This window comes from Oncorhynchus gorbuscha, unplaced genomic scaffold (assembly GCF_021184085.1).
Source record: "Oncorhynchus gorbuscha isolate QuinsamMale2020 ecotype Even-year unplaced genomic scaffold, OgorEven_v1.0 Un_scaffold_3672, whole genome shotgun sequence".
Lineage (NCBI taxonomy): Eukaryota > Metazoa > Chordata > Actinopteri > Salmoniformes > Salmonidae > Oncorhynchus > Oncorhynchus gorbuscha.
In genome coordinates, this window is record NW_025747857.1 from 339 (window position 1) to 27,500 (window position 27,162).

At 47.9% G+C, this 27,162-nt stretch overlaps 1 protein-coding gene across 1 annotated transcript in view; it reads right to left on the reverse strand.

The window, feature by feature from the left end:
* Positions 1-378: 378 nt before the first annotated feature.
* Positions 379-27,162, reverse strand: part of LOC124028038 (protein CLEC16A-like) — a gene marked incomplete at its 5' end in the record, with an annotated part of 43,610 nt that continues 16,826 nt past the window's right edge. Inside the window, 11 exons of the mRNA XM_046340202.1 lie at positions 379-750; positions 2,160-2,291; positions 5,624-5,797; positions 6,138-6,342; positions 8,848-8,999; positions 11,126-11,246; positions 11,853-11,981; positions 16,029-16,079; positions 19,462-19,506; positions 24,103-24,233; positions 24,703-24,822. Of these exons, the coding sequence (XP_046196158.1) occupies positions 500-750; positions 2,160-2,291; positions 5,624-5,797; positions 6,138-6,342; positions 8,848-8,999; positions 11,126-11,246; positions 11,853-11,981; positions 16,029-16,079; positions 19,462-19,506; positions 24,103-24,233; positions 24,703-24,822 (1,511 nt within the window). The remainder of the gene's footprint in view (positions 751-2,159; positions 2,292-5,623; positions 5,798-6,137; positions 6,343-8,847; positions 9,000-11,125; positions 11,247-11,852; positions 11,982-16,028; positions 16,080-19,461; positions 19,507-24,102; positions 24,234-24,702; positions 24,823-27,162) is intronic.

Genomic DNA, 27,162 nt, shown 5'->3' on the forward strand with positions numbered 1-27,162 from the left:
TCCTCTAATCAGGGTGTTTCTGTGGGCGTGTCCTCTTTAATCAAGGTGTTTCTGTGGGCGTGGCTCCTCTTTAATCAGGTGGGCTTGTCCTCTAATCAGGGTGTTTCTGTGGGCGTGTCCTCTTAATCAGGGTGTTTCGTGGGCGTGTCCTCTTTAATCAGGGTGTTTCTGTGGGCGTGTCCTCTTTCGGAGGTGTGTCTTTCTCTGCTTCCTCTCCCGTGGGTGTGTCCTGACCAGTCTCCTCCCCTTCTGATGCAGCTGAAAGGGGTGTGTCTCCCTCAGAAGAAAGGGGTGTGTCTCCCTCTGCCTCTAGGGGCGTGTCTTGCTCAGTGGGCGTTCCCATCTCTGCTTCCAGCTGTCTCTTGAATTGTTGTTTCGGTTTCAGTCTCCTCCTCCTCCTCCTCCTCTTCCTCCATCGCCGACCCTTCCACTTCCTCCCTTTGGCTCTTCCCTTCTCTCTTCTCTAGCCCCTCCTCCTCCTCCTCCTCTGATAGCCGTATCAGTGCCGAGGTGTGTGTGAGCCTAGTGCTTGCAGGTGGTCAGCCGGGGGTAGCAGGGTCAGTGACTCGACGCTCAGAGAGTCTGTGTTGTCGTCTGTCAGTAGAGAGATGTTAGGCTGGGAGGCAGGGGTGAGGCTGGGGGCCAGGACAGACGGGACAGGGGAACAAGAACCGGTTAACTCTCCTCCTCTTCCTCCTCCCACTCCACCGGAGGACGAAGGAGGGGTGTGCTCCAAGAACGTCTCCTCATCTGAGGAGGAAGAGGGGTTAATGTTAGCTCAACCGGTTAGCTACAGACGACTGCTATCTAAGCCTAGCATCCAGAGCTAACGATAGCTACAGACGACTGCTAAGCCTAGCATCTAGAGCTAACGATAGCTACAGACAACTTCTAAGCCTAGCATCTAGAGCTAACGATAGCTACAGACAACTGCTATCTAAGCCTAGCATCTAGAGCTAACAATCGCCACTATCTAAGCCTAGCATCTAGAGCTAACGATCGCTACAGACAACTGCTATCTAAGCCTAGCATCTAGAGCTAACCAATGCTACAGACAGCTGCTATCTAAGCCTAGCATCTAGAGCTAACGATCGCTACAGACAACTGCTATCTAAGCCTAGCATCTAGAGCCCACGATCCTACAGACAACCGCCATTATCTAAGCCTAGCATCGAGCTATCTGTAGCTATTGTTTGCTCTAGATGCTAGGCTAATATAGCAGCTGTCTGTAGCTATATTTAGTTCTAGATGCTAGGCTAATATAGCAGTTGTCTGTAGCGACAGTTATCGCTAGATGCTAGGCTTAGATAGCAGCAAATGATCATTGAAGATATCAGACAACTGCTATCTAAGCCTAGCATCTAGAGCAAACGATCGCTACAGACAACTGCTATCTAAGCCTAGCATCTAGAGCTAACGATCGCTACAGATCGCTGCTATCTAAGCCTAGCATCTAGAGCTAACGATCGCTACAGACAACTGCTGTCTAAGTCTAGCATCTAGCTAATGATAGCTACTATCTAAGCCTAGCATCTAGAGCTAACGATAGCTACTATCTAAGCCTAGCATCTAGAGCTAACGATAGCTACTATCTAAGCCTAGCATCTAGAGCTAACAATAGCTACAGACAACTTATCTAAGCCTAGAATCTAGAGCAAACAACAAAGATAACAGTTGTCTTTAGGTATTGTTAGCTCTAGCATCTAGCTAAAGACAACTGTTATATAAGCCTAGCATCTAGAGCTAACGATAGCTACTATCTAAGCCTAGCATCTAGAGCTAACGGTAGCTACAGACGACTGCTATCTAAGCCTAGCATCTAGAGCTAACGATAGCTAGAGACAACTGTTATCAAAGCCTAGCATCCAGAGCTAACGGTAGCTACACACGACTGCTATCTAAGCCTAGCATCTAGAGCTAACGATAGCTAGAGACAACTGTTATCAAAACCTAGCATCCAGAGCTAACGGTAGCTACAGACGACTGCTATCTAAGCCTAGCATCTAGAGCTAACGATAGCTAGAGACAACTGTTATCAAAGCCTACCACATATCGTACTGGTGTGTGTGTGTGTGTGTGTGTGTGTGTTACCTGTAGGGCTGTTGGCTGATATCGTACTGGTGTGTGTGTGTGTGTGTGTGTGTGTGTGTGTGTGTTACCTGTAGGGCTGTTGGCTGATATCGTACTGGCTGTAACAGAGTCACATCGTCCCGTGCTGCCTGAGGAGGGTGGGGAGGGGGAGGAGAGGGGGGACAGGCTGTGCTGAGAGACACAGTGAGCCACCGCAAACCCTGCAATACAACACACACACACACAAACGTGTAATTATGTAAAAAGAAAAATCTAAATAACAATTAGATTGAGTTGGTATGTCAATAAACACACAGATGCAGGACACACTGAGGTAAACAGAACGACACATTCCTAAGTCTCTCTGTCTCTGACTCTGTCCCAGTCTCTCTCTCTCTCTGGGTGCTAGACCACTAAACAGTGTCTCTCTCCCTGTCTCTCTCTCTCTCTCTCCTCTCCCAGTCTCTCTCTGTCTCTCTCTCTCTCTGGGTGCTAGACCACTAAACACCGTCTCTCTCCCAGTCTCTCTCTCCCTCTGGGTGCTAGACACTAAACATCCAACCTACAGAACGACCCAGTGTGTGTACCATCCAAGAAGTTACACCCAGCTTTATTCTGAAATCGATTAAATAAAACAGTTTTTTTGTTGTTGTTGAAATGTTTGGAAATGTATAAAAAACAACACAGAAAGTTTTACATAAGTATTCAGACCCTTTGCGATGAGACTCGAAATTGAGCTCAGGTGCATCCTGTTTCCATTGATCATCCTTGAGATGTTTCTACAACTTGATTGGAGTCCACCTGTGGTAAATTCAATTGATTGGACAGGATTTGGAAAGGCAAGATTTAACTTTGGCCTGAATGCCAAGCGTCACGCCTGGAGGAAACCTGGCACCATCCCTACGGTGAAGCATGGTAGCATCATGTTGTGGGGGATGTTTTTTCAGCGGCAGTGACTGGGAGACCAGTCAGGATCGAGGCAAAGATGAACGGAGCAAAGTACAGAGAGATCCTTGATGAAAACCTGTTCCAGAGCCCCCAGGATCTCAGACTGGGGCGAAGGTTCCCCTTCCAACAGGACAACGACCCCCTAAGCACACAGCCAAGACAACGCAGGAGTGGCTTTATCAAGTCTCTAAATGTCCATGAATGACTCAGCCAGAGCCCGGACTTTAACCTGTTCGAACGTCTCTGGAGAGACTTGAGAATAGCCGTGCAGCGACGCACCCCATCCAACCTGACAGAGCTTGAGAGGATCTGCAGAGCAGAATGGGAGAAACTCCCCAAATACAGGTGTGCCAAGCTTGTAGGGTGAAACCCAAGATGACTCAAGGCTGTAATTGCTGCAAAAGGTGCTTCAACAAAGTACTGAGTAAAGGGTCTGAATACAAATGTTACGGTGATATTTCAGATATTTTTATTTATTATACATTTGCAAAAACTAAAACGTTTTTCCTTCATCATTATGGGATATTGTGATGTCATTATGAGGTATTGTGATGTCATTATGGAGTATTGTGATGTCTTATGGGGTATTGTGATGTCATTATGGGGTATTGTGATGTCATTATGGAGTATTGTGATGTCATTATGGAGTATTGTGATGTCATTATGGGGTAGGTTGATGAGGGGGAAAAAACGATTGAATCCATTTTAGAATAAGGCTGTAACGTAACAAGACGTGGAGAAGGAGTCTGAATACACTGTTCAGCCTACACAGATTAAGAGGAAATTCCACCACTTAGTTACATAGAAACCAACCTCATTCTAGGACACTAAACCCCTTCTGTTAAAGCTGAAATGATCCCAACCCCATTCTAGGACACTAAACCCCTTCTGTTAAAGCTGAAATGATCCCAACCCCATTCTAGGACACTAAACCCCTTCTGTTACAGCTGAAATGATACAAACCCCATTCTAGGACACTAAACCCCTTCTGTTACAGCTGTAATGATACCAACCCCATTCTAGGACACACTAAACCTCTTCTGTTACAGCTGTAATGATACAAACCCCATTCTAGGACACTAAACCCCTTCTGTTAAAGCTGTAATGATACCAACCCCATTCTAGGACACTAAACCTCTTCGAGCTGAACATACACCTGGTGTGTTTGTTGTCGTTCGTTTCCTTGTTCCTTGTCAATCATTGGCTCGTTGGTGAAATGAGCATTTAGACAATATCTTTAAGTAAATCATTCATTAATTTATAAATGTAATTGAAGACAGAAGTCGACAACAGGGACATATCGCAACATTTCCCAGTAAGTTCCGCAAAATAGAAAAAGGTCTCAAGTTGCTTTTATTAAACCCGAAGTCCAGCCCTTGTGATGTCACTGCATACCTCATTACCTTCTACTCATCAAACCAAGCCCATGCATACACAGCTATATAAACTTACAAGAGAGGCCTAGGCAGTGAATGTCCACTACACCAAAGTTGATTTATAGAACCCGAAGTCCAGCCCTTGTGATGTCACTGCCTACCTCATTACCTTCTACTCATCAGACCAAGCCCATGCATACACAGCTATATAAACTTACAAGAGAGGCCTAGGCAGTGAATGTCCACTACACCAAAGTTGATTTATAGAACCCTAAGTCCAGCCCTTGTGATGTCCCTGCATACCTCATTACCTTCTACTCATCAAACCAAGCCCATGCACACACAGCTATATAAACTTACAAGAGAGGCCTAGGCAGTGAATGTCCACTACACCAAAGTTGATTTATAGAACCCGAAGTCCAGCCCTTGTGATGTCACTGCATACCTCATTACCTTCTACTCATCAGACCAAGCCCATGCATACACAGCTAAATAAAGTTGACTTATAGTGGAATGTCTGACTCGTCTCTTATCTCTTACACTCCCCTGTAGAGTTCTGTCTTCACAGTCACACATTTCTCAGACAGTTTCTTTATAAGAGGTAGAGAGACTAGAAAACCACTGGAACAATATTAAACCTCTATAATGAATATATATTTATATATATAGTTAATCTGTAGTCTAGTACCCTACACATGTAAGGGGGAGGGTCTTATAACCCCTCCCCTTCTATTAATACAACATAAGCATAATCAATTATTCTAATACATCAAACATTTGGTGCAGCCCCCATCATGACCCCTAGGTGAACCCCTGACATGTTTCTGTGCATTATCGTGTGTAACAGGAAGTGAATATACAGTAGGTAGGTGTGTAACAGGAAGTGAATGTACAGTAGGTAGGTGTGTAACAGGAAGTGAATGTACAGTAGGTAGGTGTGTAACAGGAAGTAGGTGTCTAACAGGAAGTGAATGTACAGTAGGTAGGTGTGTAACAGGAAGTGAATGTACAGTAGGTAGGTGTGTAACAGGAAGTGAATGTACAGTAGGTAGGTGTGTAACAGGAAGTGAATGTACAGTAAGTAGGTGTGTAACAGGAAGTGAATGTACAGTAGGTGTGTGTCGCTCTGGATAAGAGCGTCTGCTAAATGACTTAAATGTAAATGTAATGTAAATGTGTGTAACAGGAAGTGAATGTACAGTAGGTGTGTAACAGGAAGTGTGTATTACCTGGAACTTTGTCAACGGAGGCGAACACAGATCTCTGCGCGGTGGGGTCGTTGGGCGCTCGACGCGATTGGTCGTAGAAGCGGAAAGGAAGTTGACCGCCGGCAGCAGTGTTTCCTGTCTGGCCGAAGCCCAGAACCTCTGACGAACTGGGCTGGACAGGAAGGTCTAGTAACGCTGAAACACACAGAGATGTTATAGAGGGAGGTGTGTCCTCTGAGTGGCTTTCTCTCTCTGTCTCTCTCTCTCCGGGTGTGTCTCCCTGTCTCTCTCTGTCCTCTCTCCGAGTCTTTCTCTCTCTCCCCGTCTCTCTCTCTCCCAGTCTCTCTCTCTCTCTCCCAGTCTCTCTCTCTGTCCCAGTCTCTCTCTCTCTCCCCGTGTCTCTGTCTCTCTCTCTACCTGCTATCCTCTGTCTCTCTCTACCTGCTATTCTCTGTCTCTCTCTCTACCTGCTATCCTCTCTCTACCTGCTATGCTCTGTCTCTCTCTCTACCTGCTATACTCTGTCTCTCTCTACCTGCGATCCTCTGTGTTTTCATGCGTCTGGCCTGTATCCTGCCCTTGGCCAGGCGTTGCTTAGCGATGATGCAGCGGATGTGGTCGGCGAATATGAAGTTTGCCTGCAGGATGGGGAGGGGCTTGGCGTGGGGGTTGGACGAGGGTTTGTGGATGATAATGTTTAAAGCTCTGCTGTCATCCTCTACCCCAGACACCTGCATGTCCTGGGGGGGAAGAGAGAGAGAGAGAGATGGTGTTACAGTCTTGTAATGCCAGGTGCAACGGAGAGAGAGAGAGAGAGAGAGAGAGAGAGAGAGAGAGAGAGAGAGAGAGAGAGAGAGAGAGAGAGAGGAGAGAGGACAGAGGACAGAGAGAGCGAGGTGGAGAGAGAAAGATTGAGACATACCTGGAGAGAGAGAGAGAAGAGAGAGAGACAGAGACAGAGACAGAGAGAGAGACAGACAGACAGAGACAGAGAGACAGAGAGAGAGACAAGGAGAGAGAGAGAGACAGGGAGAGAGAGACAGAGAGAAAGAGAGAGACAGAGAGAGAGAGACAGAGAGAAATAGACACAGAGAGACAGAGAGAGAGAGAGAGAGAAAGAGAGAGAGAGAAAGAGAGGAGAGAGAGAGAGAGAAAGAGAGGAGAGAGAGAGACAGACAGACAGAGAGACAGGCAGAGAGAGAGAGAGAGACAGGCAGAGAGAGTCAGACAGACAGACAGACAGGCAGAGAGAAAGAGAGGAGAGAGAGAGAGAGAGACAGAGAGAGAGAGACAGAGAGAGAGAGAGAGAGAGAGAGAGAGACAAGGAGAGAGAGAGACAGGGAGAGAGAGACGGGGAGAGAGAGAGAGACGGGGAGGGAGAGAGACGGGGAGGGAGGGAGAGAGAGACGGGGAGGGAGGGAGAGAGAGACGGGGAGGGAGGGAGAGAGAGACGGGGAGGGAGGGAGAGAGAGACGGGGAGGGAGGGAGAGAGAGACGGGGAGAGAGGGAGGGAGGGAGAGAGAGAGACGGGGAGGGAGAGAGAGACGGGGAGGGGAGAGAGAGAGAGAGAGAGAGAGAGAGAGAGAGAGAGACGGGGAGGGAGAGAGAGAGAGAGAGAGAGAGAGAGAGACGGGGAGGGAGAGAGAGAGAGAGAGAGAGAGAGAGACGGGAGGGAGAGAGAGAGAGAGAGAGAGAGAGACGGGGAGGGAGAGAGAGAGAGAGAGAGAGAGAGAGAGAGAGAGAGAGAGAGAGAGAGAGAGAGAGAGAGCGAGATGGGGAGAGAGAGGGACAGACAGAGAGGGAGAGAGAGAAACAGACAGACAGAGACAGGGAGAGAGGGAAAGAGAGACGGGGAGAGAGGGAGAGAGAGACGGGGAGAGAGGGAGGGAGGGAGAGAGAGACGGGGAGGGAGAGAGAGACGGGGAGGGAGGGAGAGAGAGAGAGAGAGAGAGAGAGATGGGGAGGGAGAGAGAGAGAGACAGACGGGGAGGGAGGGAGAGAGAGACAGACGGGGAGGGAGGGAGAGAGAGACGGGGAGGGAGGGAGAGAGAGAGACAGACGGGGAGGGAGAGAGAGACAGGGAGAGAGCGACGGGGAGGGAGGGAGAGAGAGACGGGGAGGGAGGGAGAGAGAGACGGGGAGGGAGGGAGAGGAGACGGGGAGGGAGGGAGAGAGAGACGGGGAGGGAGGGAGAGAGAGACGGGAGGGAGGGAGAGAGACGGGGAGGGAGGGAGAGAGAGACGGGGAGGGAGGGAGAGGGAGACGGGGAGGGAGAACACCTAGTCTTACCTGTAACAGACCAGCGAACTTGACCACTCCCCAGCCCAACCGTTTAGTTTCAGGGAGGGAGGGAGAGACGGGGAGGGAGAACACCTAGTAGTCTTACCTGTAACAGACCAGCGAACTTGACCACTCCCCAGCCCAACCGGTTAGTTTCAGGGAGGGAGAGGGAGACGGGGAGGGAGAACACCTAGTAGTCTTACCTGTAACAGACCAGCGAACTTGACCACTCCCCAGCCCAACCGGTTAGTTTCAGGGAGGGAAAGGGAGACGGGGAGGGAGGGAGAGAGAGACGGGGAGGGAGGGAGAGGGAGACGGGGAGGGAGAACACCTAGTAGTCTTACCTGTAACAGACCAGCGAACTTGACCACTCCCCAGCCCAACCGTTTAGTTTCAGGGAGGGAGAGGGAGACGGGGAGGGAGGGAGAGGGAGACGGGGAGGGAGGGAGAGGGAGACGGGGAGGGAGAACACCTAGTCTTACCTGTAACAGACCAGCGAACTTGACCACTCCCCAGCCCAACCGTTTAGTTTCAGGGAGGGAGAGGGAGACGGGGAGGGAGGGAGAGAGAGACGGGGAGGGAGGGAGAGGGAGACGGGGAGGGAGAACACCTAGTCTTACCTGTAACAGACCAGCGAACTTGACCACTCCCCAGCCCAACCGTTTAGTTTCAGGGAGGGAGAGGGAGACGGGGAGGGAGGGAGAGACGGGGAGGGAGGGAGAGAGAGACGGGGAGGGAGGGAGACGGGGAGGGAGGGAGAGGGAGACGGGAGGGAGGGAGAGGGAGACGGGGAGGGAGAACACCTAGTCTTACCTGTAACAGACCAGCGAACTTGACCACTCCCCAGCCCAACCGTTTAGTTTCAGGGAGGGAGAGGGAGACGGGGAGGGAGGGAGAGAGAGACGGGGAGGGAGAGAGAGACGGGGAGGGAGAGGGAGACGGGGAGGGAGAACACCTAGTCTTACCTGTAACAGACCAGCGAACTTGACCACTCCCCAGCCCAACCGTTTAGTTTCCGGTTCAACCAGACTCATCTGGTAAACATCCACCGCCAGGAACCGTTGAGCCTGACCTCCTTCCTTACTGACAACCATACAGGCTATCAGATCACTGTTATCTACAGAGAGACCACAACACCACCATACAGGCTATCAGATCACTGTTATCTACAGAGAGACCACAACACAACCATACAGGCTATCAGATCACTGTTATCTACAGAGAGACCACAACACAACCATACAGGCTATCAGATCACTGTTATCTACAGAGAGACCACAACACAACCATACAGGCTATCAGATCACTGTTATCTACAGAGAGACCACAACACAACCATACAGGCTATCAGATCACTGTTATCTACAGAGAGACCACAACACAACCATACAGGCTATCAGATCACTGTTATCTACAGAGAGACCACAACCATACAGGCTATCAGATCACTGTTATCTACAGAGAGACCACAACACAACCATACAGGCTATCAGATCACTGTTATCTACAGAGAGACCACAACACAACCATACAGGCTATCAGATCACTGTTATCTACAGAGAGACCACAACACAACCATACAGGCTATCAGATCACTGTTATCTACAGAGACCACAACACAACCATACAGGCTATCAGATCACTGTTATCTACAGAGAGACCACAACACAACCATACAGGCTATCAGATCACTGTTATCTACAGAGACCACAACACAACCATACAGGCTATCAGATCACTGTTATCTACAGAGAGACCACAACACAACCATACAGGCTATCATATCACTGTTATCTACAGAGAGACCACAACACAACCATACAGGCTATCAGATCACTGTTATCTACAGAGAGACCACAACACAACCATACAGGCTATCAGATCACTGTTATCTACAGAGAGACCACAACACAACCATACAGGCTATCAGATCACTGTTATCTACAGAGAGACCACAACACAACCATACAGGCTATCAGATCACTGTTAGATAGAGACTTAATCAACCCCCCCCAGGTCTCTATCAGATAGAGACTTAATCACCCCCCCAGGTCTCTATCAGATAGAGACTTAATCAACCCCCCAGGTCTCTATCAGATAGAGACTTAATCAACCCCCCCCAGGTCTCTATCAGATAGAGACTTAATCAACCCCCCAGGTCTCTATCAGATAGAGACTTAATCAACCCCCCCCCAGGTCTCTCTCTGTATCAGAAGGGAAGTGATCAGTGTTTCATTTCATACGCACGCACGCACGCACACACACACACACACACACACGCACACACACACACACACACACACGCACCTCTGCTCTAGAAGTGTATCAGTGTTGAGTCAGAGGTTTCCACTGTGGGCCTGAACCCCTTCTGTCTGTTCCAAGAATATTACTGTAACAAACTCACAGACTTACTGAGATCTAGAACATGGTCAGACTTACTGAGGTGTAGAACACGGTCAGTATCAGTGAGGTCTAGAACATGGTCAGTCTCAGTGAGGTCTAGAACATGGTCAGTCTCAGTGAGGTCTAGAACACGGTCAGTCTCAGTGAGGTCTAGAACATGGTCAGTCTCAGTGAGGTCTAGAACATGGTCAGTCTCAGTGAGGTCTAGAACATGGTCAGTCTCAATGAGGTGTAGAACACGGTCAGTCTCAGTGAGGTCTAGAACACGGTCAGTCTCAGTGAGGTCTAGAACATGGTCAGTCTCGATGAGGTGTAGAACATGGTCAGTCTCAGTGAGGTCTAGAACATGGTCAGTCTCAGTGAGGTCTAGAACATGGTCAGTCTCAATGAGGTGTAGAACACGGTCAGTCTCAGTGAGGTCTAGAACACGGTCAGTCTCAGTGAGGTCTAGAACACGGTCAGTCTCGATGAGGTGTAGAACACGGTCAGTCTCGATGAGGTGTAGAACACGGTCAGTCTCAATGAGGTGTAGAACATGGTCAGTCTCAGTGAGGTGTAGAACACGGTCAGTCTCAGTGAGGTCTAGAACACGGTCAGTCTCGATGAGGTGTAGAACACGGTCAGTCTTGAGGAGGTCGAAAACACAGTCAGTCTTGAGGTCAAGAGCATGGTCAGTCAGAACACACACACACACACACACACACACACACACACACACACACACACACACACACACACACACACACACACACACACACACACACACACACACACACACACACACACACACACACACACACACACACACACACACACACACACACACACACACAGTCTTACTTAGGTCCAGAACATCGTCTGTCTTAATGAGGTCTTCAGAGCGAGTGAGAGGAAGCTGCGTCTCTGGTTCTCCCTGCAGCTGAAGAGATAATGATCTCAGCATGAAGAACACACGGATGGCCTGTAGAGGGAGAACAACATCGGTCACCAACACACAGTGGTTGGTTCAGTGTGTCTCACTTGGTACAGAACATCCCTCCCCGGGTCAGTAGGTACAGAACATCCCTCCCCAGGTCAGTAGGTACAGAACATCCCTCCCCAGGTCAGTAGGTACAGAACATCCCTCCCCAGGTCAGTAGGTGGTACAGAACATCCCTCTCCAGGTCAGTAGGTACAGAACATCCCTCCCCAGGTCAGTAGGTACAGAACATCCCTCCCCAGGTCAGTAGGTACAGAACATCCCTCCCCAGGTCAGTAGGTGGTACAGAACATCCCTCCCCAGGTCAGTAGGTATCTCAGTGTGTGTGTGTGTGTGTGTGTGTGTGTGTGTGTGTGTGTGTGTGTGTCAGTGTGTCAGTGTGTGTGTGTGTCAGTGTGTGTGTGTCTCAGTGTGTGTGTGTGTGTGTGTCTCAGTGTGTGTGTGTGTGTGTGTGTGTGTGTGTGTCTCAGTGTGTGTGTGTGTGTGTGTGTGTGTGTGTGTGTGTGTGTGTGTGTGTGTGTGTGTGTGTGTGTGTGTGTGTGTGTGTGTGTCACAGTGTGTGTGTCTCAGTGTGTGTGTGTGTGTTACCCGTCTGGTCTTCTCTACTCCTCCACAGGGCAGTCTCTTAACGAAGTCTATTCCAGTCAGAGGAGTACCAGTAGGGGGAAGTAGAACGGACGCGTCCATCATGAGGTACTCCACGTTCAGGGGCTTACTCTGGAGACATTAAATACATTATCAGGGGCTTACTCTGGAGACATTAAATACATTATCAGGGGCTTACTCTGGAGACATTAAATACATTATCAGGGGCTTACTCTGGAGACATTAAATACATTATCAGGGGCTTACTCTGGAGAGACATTAAATACATTATCAGGGGCTTACTCTGGAGAGACAAATACATTATCAGGGGCTTATCAGGGGCTTACTCTGGAGAGACACATTAAATACATTATCAGGGGCTTACTCTGGAGAGACACATTAAATACATTATCAGGGGCTTACTCTGGAGAGACACATTAAATACATTATCAGGGGCTTACTCTGGAGAGACACATTAAATACATTATCAGGGGCTTACTCTGGAGAATCACATTAACTACATTATCAGGGGCTTACTCCGGAGACATTAAATACATTATCAGGGGCTTATCAGGGGCTTACTCTGGAGAGACACATTAAATACATTATCAGGGGCTTACTCTGGAGAGACACATTAAATACATTATCATGGGCTTACTCTGGAGAATCACATTAACTACATTATCAGGGGCTTACTCTGGAGACATTAAATACATTATCAGGGGCTTACTCTGGAGAGACACATTAAATACATTATCAGGGGCTTACTCTGGGGACATTAAATACATTATCAGGGGCTTACTCTGGAGAGACACATTAAATACATTATCAGGGGCTTACTCTGGGGACATTAAATACATTATCAGGGGCTTACTCTGGAGACATTAAATACATTATCAGGGGCTTACTCTGGAGACATTAAATACATTATCAGGGGCTTACTCTGGGGAGACACATTAAATATATTATCAGGGGCTTACTCTGGAGACATTAAATACATTATCAGGGGCTTACTCTGGAGAGACACATTACATACATTATCAGGGGCTTACTCTGGAGAGACACATTACATACATTATCAGGGGCTTACTCTGGAGAGACACATTAAATACATTATCAGGGGCTTACTCTGGAGAGACACATTAAATACATTATCAGGGGCTTACTCTGGAGAGACACATTAAATACATTATCAGGGGCTTACTCTGGAGAGACATTAAATACATTATCAGGGGCTTACTCTGGAGACATTAAATACATGATCATGGGCTTACTCTGGAGAGACAAATACATTATCAGGTACTCCACGTTTAGGGGGTTACTCTGAATAAACCTTTGCTTAACTTTATTGGGATAGGGGGCAGTATTGGGAAGTTTGGATGACTGAGGTGCCCAAAGTAACCTGCCTGCTACTCAGGCCTAGAAGCTAGGATATGCATATAGTTGGCAGATTTGGATAGAAAACACTCTAAAGTTTCCAAAACTGTTCAAATAATGTCTGTGAGAATAACAGAATTGATATGGCAGGCGAAAACCTGAGGACAATCCATCCAGGAAGTGCCTTTATTTTGAAATGCCTGTTTTTCCATGAGGGCAATACAGCACTTTCAATGAGAGGACAGTGGAAATTTCCAGACATGAGTCCTGCGTGTAAATCGGGACCTCGCCTTTCTTGTTGCTCCTTTTCTATTGACGAAGCTTTTGTCTGGTTGAAATATGATCGATTATTTATGACAAAAACAATCTGAGGATTGATTATAAACATTGTTTGACATGTTTCTACGAACTTTTATGGTACTTATTTGATTTGTCGTCAGCCTGCTGTGATCGTGCTTTGTGCCAATGGATTACTGAACAAAACTCACCATGAAAAAAAACTGAGGTTTTTGGATATAAAGAGGGACTTTATCGAACAAAACAAACATTTATTGTGTAAATAGGAGTCTTGTGAGTGCAACCATATGAAGATCATCAAAGGTAAGTGATAAATTCTAATCGCTATTTCTGACTTGTGTAGCTCTTCTACTCGGCTGGTTTCTGTTTGCAATGATTTGACTGCTGGGCAGTTCTGTTCTCAGATAATCTCATGGTTTCGCCATAAAGCCTTTTTTGAAAAGAAAGAGAGAGAAAGAGAGAGAGAGAAAGAAAGAGAGAGAAAGAAAGAGAGAGAAAGAAAGAGAGAGAAAGAAAGAGAGAGAAAGAAAGAGAGAGAAAGAAAGAGAGAGAAAGAAAGAGAGAGAAAGAAAGAGAGAGAAAGAAAGAGAGAGAAAGAAAGAGAGAGAAAGAAAGAGAGAGAAAGAAAGAGAGAGAAAGAAAGAGAGAGAAAGAAAGAGAGACCGAGACCGAGACCGAGACAGAGACAGAGACAGAGACAGAGACAGAGACAGAGACAGAGACAGAGACAGAGACAGAGACAGAGACAGAGACAGAGACAGAGACAGAGACAGAGACAGAGACAGAGACAGAGACAGAGACCGAGACCGAGACAGAGACAGAGACAGAGACAGAGACAGAGACAGAGACAGAGACAGAGACAGAGACAGAGACAGAGACAGAGACAGAGACAGAGACAGAGACAGAGACCGAGACCGAGAGAGAGAGAGAGAGACAGAGAGAGAGACAGAGAGAGAGAGAGACAGAGAGAGAGAGACAGAGAGAGAGAGAGACAGAGAGAGAGAGACAGAGAGAGAGAGAGAGAGAGAGAGAGAGAGAGAGAGAGAGAGAGAGAGAGAGAGAGAGAGACAGACAGAGAGACAGAGACAGAGACAGAGACAGAGAGAGAGACAGAGAGAGAGACAGGGAGAGAGAGAGAGAGAGAGAGACAGAGAGAGAGAGAGAGAGAGAGAGAGAGAGAGAGAGAGAGAGAGAGAGAGAGAGACCGTTGGATTAACATGACGTTAATCTTTAAACTGATGTATAACAGGGTAGCCTAGGTTATAGAGCGTTAGACTAGTAACCCGGAAGGATGAAAGTTCAAATTCAAACCCCCTGAGCTGACAAGGTACAAATCTGCCGTTCTGCCCCTGAACAGGCAGTTAAACCACTGTTCCCAGGCCGTCATTGAAAATAAGAATTTGTTCTTAACTGACTTGCCTGGTTAAATAAAGGTAAAATAAAATAAATAACACTTGAATGTTTATTTTGAGTGTTTTTGAATTTGGCGCTCTGCAATTTCACCGGCTGTTGTCCAAAGCAGTTTTAAACAGGCCACATAATAACTTGCTTCGTTTGGTTTAGTCTGGTATTCAACAGACACTGGGAGATGAATTCACCTTTCAGCAGGACAACAACCTAAAACACCAAGGCCACATCTACACTGGGAGATGAATTCACCTTTCAACAGGACAACAACCTAAAACACCAAGGCCAAACTTACACTGGGGCTGAATGCTCCTGATTGGCTGAGTTAAAGTTCTGACTTAAATCTACTTGTAAATGTACGGCGAGACCTGGAAATGGTTGTCTAGCAACGGATCAACAACCAATCTGACAGAGCTTGAATCATTTAGGTAATAATAAATAATTCTTAAGAGACTTACCCAGAAACACTCACAGCTCTTACCGAGAATTACCCAGAAACACTCACAGCTCTTACCGAGAATTACCCAGAAACACTCACAGCTCTTAGAGAATTACCCAGAAACACTCACAGCTCTTAGAGAATTACCCAGAAACACTCACAGCTCTGAAGAGAATTACCCAGAAACACTCACAGCTCTGAAGAGAATTACCAAGAAACACTCAGAACTCTTAGAGAATTACCCAGAAACACTCACAGCTCTTAGAGAATTACCAAGAAACACTCAGAACTCTTAGAGAATTACCCAGAAACACTCACAGCTCTTAGAGAATTACCCAGAAACACTCACAGCTCTGAAGAGAATTACCCAGAAACACTCACAGCTCTTAGAGACTTACCCAGAAACACTCACAGCTCTTAGAGAATTACCCAGAAACACTCACAGCTCTCTTATTGAAGAAGCTTCAGTTGAATGAACAAAAACATCAACAACATCTGGCTTATTCCCCAGACAAGAAAACACACCACGGATGCACGCACATACAGGCAGCACAGGCACACGTGCGTTCACACACATGCGTCATCACAACACAAAGACAACATATATATCACGTGTGTGTGTGGTTGTGCGTGTGTGTGTCTGAGACAGGTGGACTAACCGTCATGCTCCTGTACTCATCTTCGAACATGTCCAGGAAGATCTCCTCCCCCTGAGAGAGAGAGACAGAGAGAGAGAGAGAGAGAGAGAGACAGAGAGAGAGAGAGATAGAGAGAGACAGAGACAGAGATAGAGACAGAGAGACAGAGAGAGAGAGAGAGAGAGAGAGGTAGAGAGATAGAGAGATAGAGAGACAGACAGAGAGAGAGAGAGACAGAAAGAGAGAGAGAGACAGAAAGAGAGAGAGACAGAGAGAGAGAGAGACAGAAAGAGAGAGAGACAGATTTAGTTGAAACTAAAAAGGGAAAGTGAATCGTGTCACTTGTGCATATTCAAAATAATCTGAAACATGGTGACTAGACTCCTCTTTAAATCATCTGAAACATGGTGACTAGACTCCTCTTTAAATCATCTGAAACATGGTGACTAGACTCCTCTTTAAATCATCTGAAACATGGTGACTAGACTCCTCTTTAAATCATCTGAAACATGGTGACTAGACTCCTCTTTAAATCATCTGAAACATGGTGACTAGACTCCTCTTTAAATCATCTGAAACATGGTGACTAGACTCCTCTTTAAATCATCTGAAACATGGTGACTAGACTCCTCTTTAAATCATTATTTTCCCTTGTCGGCTCGGGATTTGACCTTTCAGGTTACTAGTCCAACGCTCTAACCACTAGGCTACCTGCTCTAACCACTAGGCTACCTGCTCTAACCACTAGGCTACCTGCCTCTAACCACTAGGCTACCTGCTCTAACCACTAGGCTACCTGCCTCTAACCACTAGGCTACCTGCCTCTAACCACTAGGCTACCGACCACTAGGCTACCGACCACTAGGCTACCGACCACTAGGCTACCGACCACTAGGCTACCGACCACTAGGCTACCGACCACTAGGCTACCGACCACTAGGCTACCTGCCTCTGACCACGAGGCTACCGACCACTAGGCTACCGATCACTAGGCTACCTGCCTCTGACCACTAGGCTACCTGCCTCTAACCACTAGGCTACCTGCCTCTAACCACTAGGCTACCTGCCTCTAACCACTAGGCTACCTGCCTCTAACCACTAGGCTACCTGCCTCTGACCACTAGGCTACCGACCACTAGGCTACCGACCACTAGGCTACCGACCACTAGGCTACCGACCACTAGGCTACCGACCACTAGGCTACCGACCACTAGGCTACCGACCACTAGGCTACCTGCCTCTGACCACGAGGCTACCGATCACTAGGCTACCTGCCTCTGACCACTAGGCTACCTGCCTCTGACCACTAGGCTACCTGCCTCCGACCACTAGGCTACCTGCCTCCGACCACTAGGCTACCTGCCTCCGACCACTAGGCTACCTGCCTCCGACCACTAGGCTACCTGCCTCCGACCACTAGGCTACCTGCCTCCCTGACCACTAGGCTACCTGCCTCCCACTAGACCACTAGGCTACCTGCCTCCGACCACTAGGCTACCTGCCTCCGACCACTAGGCTACCTGCCTCCGACCACTAGGCTACCTGCCTCCGACCACTAGGCTACCTGCCTCCGACCACTAGGCTACCTGCCTCTGACCACTAGGCTACCTGCCTCCGACCACTAGGCTACCTGCCTCCGACCACTAGGCTACCTGCCTCCGACCACTAGGCTACCTGCCTCCGACCACTAGGCTACCTGCCTCCGACCACTAGGCTACCTGCCTCCGACCACTAGGCTACCTGCCTCCGACCACTAGGCTACCTGCCTCCGACCACTAGGCTACCTGCCTCCGACCACTAGGCTACCTGCCTCCGACCACTAGGCTACCTGCCTCCGACCACTAGGCTACCTGCCTCCGACCACTAGGCTACCTGCCTCTGACCACTAGGCTACCTGCCTCCGACCACTAGGCTACCTGCCTCCGACCACTAGGCTACCTGCCTCCGACCACTAGGCTACCTGCCTCCGACCACTAGGCTACCTGCCTCCGACCACTAGGCTACCTGCCTCTGACCACTAGGCTACCTGCCTCTGACCACTAGGCTACCTGCCTCTGACCACTAGGCTACCTGCCTCTGACCACTAGGCTACCTGCCTCTGACCACTAGGCTACCTGCCTCTGACCACTAGGCTACCTGCCTCTGACCACTGACCACCACTAGGCTACCTGCCTCTGACCACTAGGCTACCTGCCTCTGACCACTAGGCTACCTGCCTCTGACCACTAGGCTACCTGCCTCTGACCACTAGGCTACCTGCCTCTGACCACTAGGCTACCTGCCTCTGACCACTAGGCTACCTGCCTCTGACCACTAGGCTACCTGCCTCTGACCACTAGGCTACCTGCCTCTGACCACTAGGCTACCTGCCTCTGACCACTAGGCTACCTGCCTCTGACCACTAGGCTACCTGCCTCTGACCACTAGGCTACCTGCCTCTGACCACTAGGCTACCTGCCTCTGACCACTAGGCTACCTGCCTCTGACCACTAGGCTACCTGCCTCTGACCACTAGGCTACCTGCCTCTGACCACTAGGCTACCTGCCTCTGACCACTAGGCTACCTGCCTCTGACCACTAGACTACCTGCCTCTGACCACTAGACTACCTGCCTCTAACCACTAGGCTAACTGCCTCTAACCACTAGGCTACCTGCCTCTAACCACTAGGCTACCTGCCTCTAACCACTAGGCTACCTGCTCTAACCACTAGGCTACCTGGCTCTAACCACTAGGCTACCTGCTCTAACCACTAGGCTACCTGCTCTAACCACTAGGCTACCTGCTCTAACCACTAGGCTACCTGCTCTAACCACTAGGCTACCTGCTCTAACCACTAGGCTACCTGCTCTAACCACTAGGCTACCTGCTCTAACCACTAGGCTACCTGCTCTAACCACTAGGCTACCTGCTCTAACCACTAGGCTACCTGCTCTAACCACTAGGCTACCTGCTCTAACCACTAGGCTACCTGCTCTAACCACTAGGCTACCTGCTCTAACCACTAGGCTACCTGCTCTAACCACTAGGCTACCTGCTCTAACCACTAGGCTACCTGCTCTAACCACTAGGCTACCTGCTCTAACCACTAGGCTACCTGCTACCGACCACTAGGCTACCTGCTCTAACCACTAGGCTACCTGCTCTAACCACTAGGCTACCTGCTCTAACCACTAGGCTACCTGCCACCCCATCTATCTGCAATATTAAAATTGATCTACCCCCCTAAAAAAGTGTGTGAGAGGAACACTTGTTTTGTAGAAGCGCAGTACCATGTTCATGTGTTTTCCTACATTATCAGGACCATAATGTCTTCACAAGTCTCCAGACTGTCTTCACAAGGGAAAACAACAATTTTTTTTTGGGGGGGAGGTCAAGATTCTTATCCCCCATGTCCTGAATTTGTTCAGATTGCAATTTTTATGCTTCAATATGAGAGAGGGAAAAAAACTTGCCTTATAGAAACGTCGTAGGAGATGCAGACTCTCTTCTCTGGCTCCCTGAAACACACAGAATAAACATCACACTTCTGTAGCTCAGTTGGTAGAGCATGGCGCTTGTAACGCCAAGGTAGTGGGTTTGATCCCCGGGACCACCCATACGTAGAATGTATGCACACATGACTGTAAGTCGCTTTGGATAAAAGCGTCTGCTAAATGGCATATGTTATAATAATAATAATAACACTCCTCAACAACACACAGAATACACATCACACCTACAGAACAACACTTCTCAACAACACACAGAATACACATCACACCTCCTCAACAACACACAGAATACACATCACACCTCCAGAACAACACTCCTCAACAACACACAGAATACACATCACACCTACAGAACAACACTTCTCAACAACACACATCACACCTCCAGAACAACACTCCTCAACAACACACAGAATACACATCACACCTCCTCAACAACACACAGAATACACATCACACCTCCTCAACAACACACAGAATACACATCACACTCCTCAACAACACTCCTCAACAACACACATCACACCTCCAGAACAACACTCCTCAACAACACACAGAATACACATCACACTCCTCAACAACACACAGAATACACACCACACCTCCTCAACAACACTCCTCAACAACACACAGAATACACATCACACTCCTCAACAACACACAGAATACACATCACACTCCTCAACAACACACAGAATACACATCACACTCCTCAACAACACACAGAATACACACCACACCTCCTCAACAACACTCCTCAACAACACACAGAATACACACCACACCTCCTCAACAACACTCCTCAACAACACACAGAATACACATCACACTCCTCAACAACACACAGAATACACATCACACTCCTCAACAACACACAGAATACACATCACACTCCTCAACAACACACAGAATACACATCACACTCCTCAACAACACACAGAATACACCATCACAGTCTTAAGGCTCAACAACACACAGAATACACAATCACACTCCTCACCAACATAGTGTCTTAGAATACACATCACACTCCTCAGAACAAAGAATACAAATAGTGTCTCAATAAGGCGTTGGGCAACAGGTACACTGGCAGAATACAAACACCAACATAGTGTCTTAATAACACACAGAATACGTTCCACAGATAACTGCAAGAACAACAGAAACACCAACATAGTGTCTTAACAACACACAGAATACACATCACAGGTAACTGGCAAATAAAGAAACACCAACATAGTGTCTCAACAAGGCGTTGGAATACACAGATAACTGCCAGAACAACACTCCTCAACAACACACAGAATACAGACCAAAGAGCTAACATACAGGTAACTGCCAGAATAAAGGAAACACCAACATAGTGTCTTAATAAGGCGTTGGGCCACCAGATAACTGCCAGAATAAAGGAAACACCAACATAGTGTCTTAATAAGGCGTTGGGCCACCAGATAACTGCCAGAATAAAGGAAACAAAAACATAGTGTCTTAATAAGGCGTTGGGCCACCAGATAACTGCCAGAATAAAGGAAACAAAAACATAGTGTCTCAATAAGGCGTTGGGCCACCAGATAACTGCCAGAATAAAGGAAACACCAACATAGTGTCTTAATAAGGCGTTGGGCCACCAGATAACTGCCAGAATAAAGGAAACACCAACATAGTGTCTTAATAAGGCGTTGGGCCACCAGATAACTGCCAGAATAAAGGAAACAAAAACATAGTGTCTTAATAAGGCGTTGGGCCACCAGATAACTGCCAGAATAAAGGAAACAAAAACATAGTGTCTCAATAAGGCGTTGGGCCACCAGATAACTGCCAGAATAAAGGAAACACCAACATAGTGTATTGACTGAGACGGCCATGACATACGGCTTACATCGTCTTCATGCTCAGTACATTTTTTTTAGACATGACCCTAAGCATGATGGGATGTTAATTGCTTAATTACACCCTCACCTGCTTTCAATAAAATTTGTAGCCACCATTTACTCAAGTGTTTCCATTATTTTGTCAGTTACCTGAATCTCAGTAGCAACAGAGCCCCGCCCCCCTGATGTTTTTCCATTGGTTAAATACTAGTAATAATGAGCCAGAGACATTAGACGTCATCAGAGTGGACGCAGGAAGCAGGAAGTATGAGTGATGCTCTGGAACACTCTATATCTCAGTAGGAACAGGAAGCAGGAAGCATGAGTGATGCTCTGGAACACTCTATATCTCAGTAGGAACAGGAAGCAGGAAGCAGGAAGCATGAGTGATGCTCTGGAACACTCTATATCTCAGTAGGAACAGGAAGCAGGAAGCAGGAAGCATGAGTGATGCTCTGGAACACTCTATATCTCAGTAGGAACAGGAAGCAGGAAGCATGAGTGATGCTCTGGAACACTCTATATCTCAGTAGGAACAGGAAGCAGGAAGCAGGAAGCATGAGTGATGCTCTGGAACACTCTATATCTCAGTAGGAACAGGAAGCAGGAAGCAGGAAGCATGAGTGATGCTCTGGAACACTCTATATCTCAGTAGGAACAGGAAGCAGGAAGCAGGAAGCATGAGTGATGCTCTGGAACACTCTATATCTCAGGTGATAGATGAGCAAGCCATTGGATGTTATTATTCAGAGCTGCTATGAACAATCATTCCTGGTTTAAAAAGGTTGCTAATTCCGATTAAAACAAACAGCTTATTTTGAGAACAGAACCAGAGATTCCATTGTGATGCAAGACAGGAAAACACTGGAATGAAATTACTCATTTAACAAGAAGAAGAGGAGGAGGAGGAGGAGGAGGAGGAGGAGGAGGAGGAGGAGGAGGGGGAAGAAGAGAAAGAGGAGCTGGGGACGGTGAGTGATACAAAGAAAACAACGTTATACAGAGAGAGAGGAGGGCTGGGGACCAGAGAGAGAGAGAGGAGGGCTAGGGACCAGAGAGAGAGAGAGGAGGGCTGGGGACCAGAGAGAGAGAGAAGAGGGCTGGGGACCAGAGAGAGAGAGGAGGGCTGGGGACCAGAGAGAGAGAGGAGGGCTGGGGACCAGAGAGAGAGAGAGGAGGGCTAGGGACCAGAGAGAGAGAGAGGAGGGCTGGGGACAAGAGAGAGAGAGAGGAGGGCTGGGGACCAGAGAGAGAGAGGAGGGCTGGGGACCAGAGAGAGAGAGAGGAGGGCTAGGGACCAGAGAGAGAGAGAGGAGGGCTGGGGACCAGAGAGAGAGAGAAGAGGGCTGGGGACCAGAGAGAGAGAGGAGGGCTGGGGACCAGAGAGAGAGAGGAGGGCTGGGGACCAGAGAGAGAGAGAGGAGGGCTAGGGACCAGAGAGAGAGAGAGGAGGGCTGGGGACAAGAGGAGAGAGAGGAGGGCTGGGGACCAGAGAGAGAGAGGAGGGCTGGGGACCAGAGAGAGAGAGGAGGGCTGGGGACCAGAGAGAGAGAGGAGGGCTGGGGACCAGAGAGAGAGAGGAGGGCTGGGGACCAGAGAGAGAGAGGAGGGCTGGGGACCAGAGAGAGAGAGGAGGGCTGGGGACCAGAGAGAAAGAGGAGGGCTGGGGACCAGAGAGAGAGAGGAGGGCTGGGGACCAGAGAGAGAGAGGAGGGCTAGGGACCAGAGAGAGAGAGAGGAGGGCTGGGGACCAGAGAAAGAGAGGAGGGCTAGGGACCAGAGAGAGAGAGGAGGGCTAGGGACCAGAGAGAGAGAGGAGGGCTGGGGACCAGAGAGAGAGAGGAGGGCTGGGGACCAGAGAGAGAGAGGAGGGCTGGGCACCAGAGAGAGAGAGGAGGGCTGGGGACCAGAGAGAGAGAGGAGGGCTGGGGACCAGAGAGAGAGAGGAGGGCTGGGGACCAGAGAGAGAGAGGAGGGCTGGGGACCAGAGAGAGAGAGGAGGGCTGGGGACCGGAGAGAGGAGGGCTGGGGACCAGAGAGAGGAGGGCTGGGGACCAGAGAGAGGAGGGCTGGGGACCAGAGAGAGGAGGGCTGGGGACCAGAGAGAGGAGGGCTGGGGACCAGAGAGAGGAGGGCTGGGGACCAGAGAGAGGAGGGCTGGGGACCAGAGAGAGGAGGGCTGGGGACCAGAGAGAGGAGGGCTGGGGACCAGAGAGAGAGGAGGGCTGGGGACCAGAGAGACTGAAGAGGGCTGGGGACCAGAGAGACTGAAGAGGGCTGGGGACCAGAGAGAGGAGGGCTGGGGACCAGAGAGAGAGGAGGGCTGGGGACCAAAGAGAGGAGGGCTGGGGACCAAAGAGAGGAGGGCTGGGGACCAGAGAGAGAGAGAGGAGGGCTGGGGACCAGAGAGAAGAGGGCTGGGGACCAGAGAGAGAGAGGAGGGCTGGGGACCAGAGAGAGGAGGGCTGGGGACCAGAGAGAGGAGGGCTGGGGACCAGAGAGAGGAGGGCTGGGGACCAGAGAGAGAGAGAGGAGGGCTGGGGACCAGAGAGAGAGAGAGGAGGGCTGGGGACCAGAGAGAGAGAGAGGAGGGCTAGGGACCAGAGAGAGAGAGGAGGGCTGGGGACCAGAGAGAGGAGGGCTGGGGACCAGAGAGAGAGAGGAGGGCTGGGGACCAGAGAGAGGAGGGCTGGATGTCAGGACCAAAGGGGGGAGAGACGGACACACTCACCTCTAGACAGGCCAGGTGTACGTCCTTGATGATGCAGTGAGCAGGAGAGGAGGAAGAGGAGGATGAGGAGAGGACGGACCGTTTCAACAGCAGACAGCTCAGCTCCAGAGTAGCCAGACGTACCTTACCATCTACACACACACACACACGTTAGGTGGTTTGTGGGTGCGTGCGGTCATTTGTGTGTGTGTGATAATGTCTGTGTGTGTGATAATGTGTGTGTGTGTGTGATAATGTGTGTGTGTGTGTGATAATGTGTGTGTGTGTGTGATAATGTGTGTGTGTGTGTGATAATGTGTGTGTGTGTGTGTGTGTGTGTGTGTGTGTGTGTGTGTGTGTGTGTGTGTGTGTGTGTGTGTGTGTGTGTGTGTGTGTGTGTGTGTGTGTGTGTGATAATGTGTGTGTGATAATGTGTGTGTGATAATGTGTGTGTGTGTGTGTTAATGTGTGTGTGTGTTAATGTGTGTGTGTGTGATAATGTGTGTGTAATAATGTGTGTGTGTGTGTGATAATGTGTGTGTGATAATGTGTGTAATAATGTGTGTGTGTGTGTGTGATAATGTGTGTGTGATAATGTGTGTGTAATAATGTGTGTGTTACCTGGTTGTGCGGCCACGTTCATCACTCGTATGAGTCTCTCCACCAACACCTGACTGTAACAGCTCCTCTCCTGGTCTGGGACCGGTAACTGCAGCCTCTCCAACAACTCACGGTTGATACCTAAACAAACATTAGAACGAGGTACAGCTCCTATCGGTTACCGGAACATCATGATCCACTAGTCTGTTAACAGAACATCATGATCCACTAGTCTGTTATCAGAACATCATGATCCACTAGTCTGTTATCTGAACATCTCTACAGAACATCATGATCCACTAGTCTGTTATCTGAACATCTCTACAGAACATCATGATCCACTAGTCTGTTATCAGAACATCATGATCCACTAGTCTGTTATCTGAACATCTCTACAGAACATCATGATCCACTAGTCTGTTATCTGAACATCTCTACAGAACATCATGATCCACTAGTCTGTTATCTGAACATCTCTACAGAACATCATGATCCACTAGTCTGTTATCTGAACATCTCTACAGAACATCATGATCCACTAGTCTGTTATCTGAACATCTCTACAGAACATCATGATCCACTAGTCTGTTATCTGAACATCTCTACAGAACATCATGATCCACTAGTCTGTTAACAGAACATCATGATCCACTAGTCTGTTATCTGAACATCTCTACAGAACATCATGATCCACTAGTCTGTTATCTGAACATCTCTACAGAACATCATGATCCACTAGTCTGTTATCTGAACATCTCTACAGAACATCATGATCCACTAGTCTGTTAACAGAACATCATGATCCACTAGTCTGTTATCTGAACATCTCTACAGAACATCATGATCCACTAGTCTGTTATCTGAACATCATGATCCACTAGTCTGTTATCTAAACATCATGATCCACTAGTCTGTTAACAGAACATCATGATCCACTAGTCTGTTAACAGAACATCATGATCCACTAGTCTGTTATCTGAACATCATGATCCACTAGTCTGTTATCTGAACATCTCTACAGAACATCATGATCCACTAGTCTGTTATCTGAACATCTCTACAGAACATCATGATCCACTAGTCTGTTAACAGAACATCTCTACAGAACATCATGATCCACTAGTCTGTTAACAGAACATCATGATCCACTAGTCTGTTATCTGAACATCTCTACAGAACATCATGATCCACTAGTCTGTTATCTGAACATCATGATCCACTAGTCTGTTAACAGAACATCATGATCCACTAGTCTGTTAACAGAACATCATGATCCACTAGTCTGTTATCTGAACATCATGATCCACTAGTCTGTTAACAGAACATCATGATCCACTAGTCTGTTAACAGAACATCATGATCCACTAGTCTGTTAACAGAACATCATGATCCACTAGTCTGTTATCTGAACATCTCTACAGAACATCATGATCCACTAGTCTGTTATCTGAACATCTCTACAGAACATCATGATCCACTAGTCTGTTAACAGAACATCATGATCCACTAGTCTGTTATCAGAACATCATGATCCACTAGTCTGTTATCTGAACATCTCTACAGAACATCATGATCCACTAGTCTGTTATCTGAACATCTCTACAGAACATCATGATCCACTAGTCTGTTATCTGAACATCTCTACAGAACATCATGATCCACTAGTCTGTTATCTGAACATCATGATCCACTAGTCTGTTATCTGAACATCATGATCCACTAGTCTGTTAACAGAACATCATGATCCACTAGTCTGTTAACAGAACATCATGATCCACTAGTCTGTTATCTGAACATCATGATCCACTAGTCTGTTATCTGAACATCTCTACAGAACATCATGATCCACTAGTCTGTTAACAGAACATCATGATCCACTAGTCTGTTAACAGAACATCATGATCCACTAGTCTGTTAACAGAACATCATGATCCACTAGTCTGTTAACAGAACATCATGATCCACTAGTCTGTTAACAGAACATCATGATCCACTAGTCTGTTATCTGAACATCTCTACAGAACATCATGATCCACTAGTCTGTTATCTGAACATCTCTACAGAACATCATGATCCACTAGTCTGTTAACAGAACATCATGATCCACTAGTCTGTTATCTGAACATCTCTACAGAACATCATGATCCACTAGTCTGTTATCTGAACATCTCTACAGAACATCATGATCCACTAGTCTGTTATCTGAACATCTCTACAGAACATCATGATCCACTAGTCTGTTAACAGAACATCATGATCCACTAGTCTGTTATCTGAACATCTCTACAGAACATCATGATCCACTAGTCTGTTATCTGAACATCTCTACAGAACATCATGATTCACTAGTCTGTTAACAGAACATCATGATCCACTAGTCTGTTATCTGAACATCTCTACAGAACATCATGATCCACTAGTCTGTTATCTGAACATCTCTACAGAACATCATGATCCACTAGTCTGTTAACAGAACATCAT